Source organism: Lagopus leucura, unplaced genomic scaffold (genome assembly GCF_019238085.1).
Source record: "Lagopus leucura isolate 7727_CA_CO unplaced genomic scaffold, USGS_WTPT01 Super-Scaffold_100035, whole genome shotgun sequence".
NCBI lineage: Eukaryota > Metazoa > Chordata > Aves > Galliformes > Phasianidae > Lagopus > Lagopus leucura.
Window position 1 is genome coordinate 5283858 of NW_024962284.1, and position 6386 is coordinate 5290243.

General features: G+C 46.2%; 1 protein-coding gene across 2 annotated transcripts in view; it reads left to right on the forward strand.

Moving 5' to 3' along the window:
- SPON1 (spondin 1) overlaps window positions 1-6386 on the forward strand; it is a 357910-nt gene extending 351524 nt beyond the window's left edge. For both annotated transcript variants that reach the window (XM_042882758.1, XM_042882756.1), the window contains 2 exons: window positions 2508-2771; window positions 3415-6386. In XM_042882758.1, the coding sequence (XP_042738692.1) occupies window positions 2508-2771; window positions 3415-3578 (428 nt within the window). In that variant the 3' untranslated portion in view covers window positions 3579-6386. The remainder of the gene's footprint in view (window positions 1-2507; window positions 2772-3414) is intronic.

Genomic DNA, 6386 nt, shown 5'->3' on the forward strand with positions numbered 1-6386 from the left:
TGCTGATGATACAAAGCTGGGAGGAGTGTTTGACTCCAGAAGGCTGTGCTGCCACTCAGTGAGACCTGGACGGACTGGATAGTGGAGCGGGCTTAACAAGAGCAAGTGTAGAATCCTGCACTCGGGTAGGAATAACTGCGTGCAGCAGCACAGGCTGGGGGCTGCCCTGCTGGAGAGGAGCTCCGCAGAGAAGGACTTGGGCATCCTGGTGTGCTGCAGGCTGGCTGTGAGCCGGCAGCGTGCCCTTTGGCCAAGGAAGTCGGTGGCATCCTGAGGTGTATTAAAAAGAGCGTGGCCAGCAGATGAGGGGTGTGATCTCACTCCACTGTCTGCCCTGGTGGGGCCACATCTGGAATAGTGTGTTAGTTGTGGGAAGGCACTCTGAAACCTGGAATGCTGCATAAACTGCTTTCAGTTTCTGTAGACGGTGGGTCAGCAGCTGGTAAGAGCAGTCGTTGCCTCCTTGAGCTCCGTAAGCAAACGATGTGATACATCTTGCTCTGATTCTTGCTCTCCATCTGTATTACTCCTAAATCCACCTGTAGGGGCATTTTATTGTACTTCTCATTGTGTACTTTTGGCTATTGAGAGCTAGATTATAACTGTGTCCTTATCTTGCCTTACTTAGTCTTGTGGTGACGAGCAATACTGTTGAGGAATATGGTTATTCCATATTTAACATAATACCACAACTTCAGGCAACACTTTGTGCACTTCCCAATAGCGAACAAGTCAGAATGAATGATAAGTATGGCCTATTTTGTACTCAAATGCAGAGTGTGCCCTTATGAGGAAGGAAGGAAATAAAAGTTTAGCATTGCTCACGAGATTCTTTTAGTCCACAAATTAAGAAGAAAAGGCTCCGTCTTTGATACAGCTCTGACCTGTGCTGTACCTTTTTACTCATCTACATCCCTTCGCCATCCAGGAATGTCTCATAGGGCAGTGCATGGCATGGAGGCAGCAGCATTTCAGTTCAGACCTTACTCAACCAAAACCTCACCCTTCGTGGGTGGTGTCGACTCCTGGTTGCCTCACTGTCTTTGTTAAGAGCGACAGCCTAAGGCTTTGCAAACTGAACAAGATCTGATTGCTTTCAGTGCCACGTTGCCAGCTGGTTTCTGAGGCTTTATATCTAATTAGATTATTTTTCACAAAAAGTATCGGCTAGAAAAGGCTCTTGTATTGCAGTTTGCTAATTCTGCTTTATTAAATAATGTGAAATGTCATTTTGGTTATTATTTACTAGGGTGTGAGCTTTAGGGAGTACTGAAAAGGTGAAAGCTTCTAAGACACAACTTAATGATACGAGCAGCCTTTCACAGAACCGTAGGGGCTGGAAGGGACCTCCGGAGGTCATCGAGTCCAACCCCCTGCCAAAGCAGTTCCTACTCCAGGTCGCACAGGTGGGTGTCCAGGCGGGTCTTGAACATCTCCAGAGCAGGAGACTCCACCACCTCCCTGGGCAGCCTGTTCCAGTGCTCCGTCACCTCACTGTAAAGAAGTTCTTGCGCACATTTGTGCGGAACTTCCTATGCTGCAGTTTCCAGCCGTTTCCCCTTGTCCTATCTCCACACACTGCTGAAAACAGTCCAGCCTCGCCGCTCTGCCCTCCACCTTAGATATTTACAGACCTGGATCAGGTCCCCTCTCAGTTGTCTTTTCTCAAGGCTGAACAGACCCAGTTCACTCAGCTTTTCTTCATAGCAGAAGATGCTCCAGGCCCTTCACCATCTTCGTGGCCCTCCGCTGGACTCTTTCCAAGAGATCCCTGTCTTTTTTGTACTGGGGAGCCCAGAACTGGACGCAGTACTCCAGATGAGGTCTTACCAGGGCAGAGTAGAGGGGGAGGATCACCTCCCTCGACCTGCTGGACACGCTCTTTGCAATGCACCCCATGGTGCCACTGGCCCTTTTGGCCACGAGGGCACACTGTTGGCTCATGGCCGACCTGTTGTCCACCAGGACGCCCAGGTCCCTCTCTGCAGCAAATAAATATTATTTACTTTCTTTCCTTTGTGCCTTAAAAAAAAAAAATAATAAAAGCTCCTTTTAGGTTTTTCTTGTTTTGTTTTCTTCTGTTTTATGCAGGGCCTCAAAATGGACTGCTTACAGCTGTACATCTGCCAGTTAAAGCAAGGCTTAGGTTTCAGGTATCAGTTTGTAAACGTAACTTGATTTTTAACATCTTTTAGTATAAATGTACATAATGAAAAATTGAAGAAGGCACAGGGAAATTATTTACATTTGTTGCTAAGAAAGCAATCTGCCAGCCCCACTCTAGAAAAAGAAGCGGGAGGGAATCGTCAAATAGTATTTTTGCTAGAGATGAATTCAGACCGTTTTAATGTACAGCCTCACAAAACCTGCTGGGTGAGTGGAGGTTTAATTCTCATTTGTGTATTTAGGATGCAGCTTCTCACCGGTCACGTTTGCATGTTTCTTTTTGACCTTATGCTTAGGTTGCCAGACAGCAGATTCCCTGTAACAGTTCTCATTCTTTGCAGCCATTGACTGCGAGCTCACAGAGTGGTCCCAGTGGTCTGAATGCAACACCTCATGTGGAAAGGGCCACATGATCAGAACAAGAATGATAAAAATAGAACCACAGTTTGGAGGAACAGCGTGCCCAGAAACTGTGCAACGTACAAAATGTCGAGTGAGGAAATGCCTGAGAGGGCCGGGTATGGAAAAAAGGCGCTGGAAGGAGGCCCGCGAGAAGAGAAGAACCGAACAAGCGAAAAAGAACACTGACAGTGAGCAATATCCAGGTGAGGGTGAAACCATTGGTTAGTGTGCTCGTGTCCGGCTTTCTGATAACTGGGAAGAATTTGTGAGCAGCTCTTCATGCTCTGGTAACCTTTTCCAGTGTAACAGTCAAGGGTAAGCTTTAGCAACAAAACAGAGTACAGCTGTTTCGGTGTTTGGTTGAGATCCAAAAATACGATGCAGGTTTAGGGTAGCATGGAGAAAGGCCTGCATCTGCCCCTGTGTGATCACAGTAACCAACGTGATCTGGACACAGCTCCCTCGGTCATTTGATTCAGATCCAGACTAGTGGGAGAGAGCTCCTCCTTCTGGAACAAGGGCCGTGCTCAAGCATGGGTGCCTCCGGTCAGTAACACACAGTACCCTGTATAGGTTATGGACCAGCCTGTGAATCGCTGCTCATTTGTGGCTCATGCTTGTCTGACATTCAACAATGTCCATGTTTTATAATGGAGATCGGAAATTTCTTTTTCAATCCATTTTCCAGTGTTTGTCAAATGCACCTCGTGTGTATTTAATTGTGTTCCTTAATTACATGCTCCATAAACTAGACAATGTGCTAGCCTCAATTCTGAAGATGCAAGTACAGACATGCATATCAGTACGCTTTAGACTTGGTCAAATGACTTTTTTTTTTCCCCCCAGTTTGTAGGCTGAAGCCATGGACTGCTTGGACAGAATGTTCTACGCTCTGTGGAGGTGGAATTCAGGAGCGCTACATGATGGTGAAGAAGAGGTCCAAAAGTACTCAGTTCACTAGCTGCAAAGACAAAAAGGAGCTGAGAGCATGTAACGTTCATCCCTGTTAGGAAAACAGGGCTTCTGTGTGCCGCACTCTGAGCTACAAGGAAAGTCAGCCTTGGTTTGGTTTTTAAAACAACAAAATATGAAGTGTATATTAGTTTTCATTTTTGCAGTGTGGTTTGCTTTTTAGTCTTGCTGGTGCAAGAAATATATTTTATAAATATTTCCTCACAAATTAACGCTGAGAGTACGTCTTTGCTCCAGCTAGCCCTTAATGCATAAAAGTAATAGCTCGTTGTGGTCATTTAACCGAAATAGACACATGCCTGTGGACATGGAATAGCCATACAGAAATACCACTTGTAGAGACACGGGATGCATGCATATTAACAGAACTAAGTTGATGTGACATGTTTCATACGTGGGAGGATTTCTCTCTTGATTTGATTTTAAAAATCCAAAGCAGTGCCTATGTGATTACACAACTATGCCAAGGAAAAATTTCAGTAATGCTGGTTCAATAATATTAAAGGTGCATGTTTATCTTTTTACAACATTGGGTTAAGTGATGGTTGAAATAATTACCCTGTAGACTTCTGTTCACACGGATGCTGCATTCCATGCAAAACCATCTTTGTTTCTTAAATAACAACTTACTCAAATAATCTGTGCAGCTCAGTAGCGATGTCAGCCCACAACACAACACGCAGGGAACACGTGGCTATCGTAATACCTGCCACTGTCTCTCAAAATGGGCACAGAACTAAGAGAAATTGGTCCAAACACTGCGAGTCACACCAGCTGTCATGGGAAGAGCTCCCTGAGAGGCACCACAGATGCGGTTTTAGAAGGATGTTGATCCCAGGTGAAGAGAGAAAAGAGCTTCATGAGAATGGTGAGCGAGGTTCCCCTGCATCCCTCGTAGCAAACAGAAGGAAGGGAACTGCTGAAACCATTGCACACAGAATTAAAAATTACAATTTGATACAAGAACATATTTACATTTCTGTCAATTTGTTAGGATCTAAAATACAGCACATTCATGAGAATTATCCACTTTGATACGCGCTAGCCAGGATAAGCATCTTCCCTGGCCACTTAAGCAAGAAACTGTCTGAAATAAGCTCCCAACCACTCTGATCGCCTTTTCTATTTTATGCCTTCTACTGAAGAGTTCAGCTGTTATCCCTGCACTTAGTGAGGTGTGGGGCTTTGAGGTTCACTTGTGCTGGAACATAATACTGTCCCGCACATTGAACAATTTAACATTGAAGATAAGGGGTGAAGGTGACAGGTTATCTCGCTCTGCAGGAAGGGCAGCGTACACCTGTGTCTCTACGTGAATAACAGCAGTGCACTGAAAATAAGAGACTGTTGATGCTAACATAACCTTAAAGAAAACAAAAAACTGGGAGAAATGAACGGAGAGGCATTTATGTTACAGTCTCTTTAGACCAGCCTTAACCAACTTCTTTAATGCTCTGCCACAATCCTGACAGCCCCACACCGAGGTGCTGTGTCCGCGTTTGCTGTGAGCCACAGTGGGCTGGGGCTGTGTGACCTAACGGCCGCTGCGCTGGGATCTGCTGGGCAGGCTGCATTGCACCGCAGGGCTTCTCACCAGCACGTCAGCACTGGACTCTGCAAGGACTGCTCAGGACTTCGTGGCTGCTGCGTGCCGCCCTTGAGGTATTTGATTGCTGTTCTTAGGCCTGGAATGAAGGGAGAGCTGGGGAAATAATGGACAAGGGCAGTGCTTGGCCTCTTGCGATGCTGCTGAATGAAGTGGGTGCGAGCGCTTAGTGAGCCAAACTGGGAGAAAAACAAAAAAGCCGTTTCATGCTAAAACCAAACACTTCACATTTTGCACAGCTTGGCTCATTTTAATAATAGTTATCAAGCTAGTTTGCCTCCTCGTGCCTATTGCCAAATTCTATCCCTATAGCGCTATCATTACACTGTAGCACGAAGAGCGTCCCTGAGTAATATAGTTGTCACCTTACCTTGCAGTTATCCAGTTAACGACCACAAAACAAAACAAAATTCCATGCAATGATAAAGACTATCAAACAGTGACCAGTCGAGCACGTGTCAGGTCGAGAACAGATGGTTGTAGAGAAGGGCCAGGTGCCCAGCTGGGCAGGGCTGCAGACCAGAGCATACAGCACTTCTGCGAGCTGCTGCTGTGAGCTGAGAGGCCAGCAGCTGAGGTTGGTCAGCAGCAAAGCGGCCCTTCGGCGGTACGAGCCGTGGCAGTGGTGGTGTGCGTGGAGCTGGGGGAGCCGGGGCTGGGGGGACAGAAGAAGAGCATCTCTTGAATGGAAAAAAATGATGTGATTTTACAGAGCACATTTTTTCTCATGCATCCTGGCCAGCTGTCCATGCTAATCCTGCAGAACCGTGCCAACTTCTGCAAATAATCCATTAAAATTAACGGTGTCTTTATTTTCATAGTTTTTCCGGTTCATCAAGCTGTTTTATCTGTTAATGATTCCCTTTGCCAAGGGCTGTGCAGTCCAGATGTACCTTCAGGCACGTAGGAAATGCGCAGCGTTCTTCTGAGCGCGCTTACCAACATGCCCACACGACATGAACATGTCCGGCTTTCCTTTCACTGTGGTTCTTGCTGATTGGATGCTTCACAGACCTGTCTTCTAGTGAGGAGCTCCTCAGTGTGATTCCCAGTCATTTCTCTTAGGCTCATTAAACTTACCATTGTAGGATTTTTTTTCCCACCTCGCTAATCCGTGCAGTGACAACGTGGGTTGCATTTGGGCAGAAATGTCTGATCAGTCCTGCTTCGGCTCATCTCTTCGCACTGCTCTTCTGTCAGAACACTTCACGAGTCACCTGTCTTTCTTCTAACTTGATAC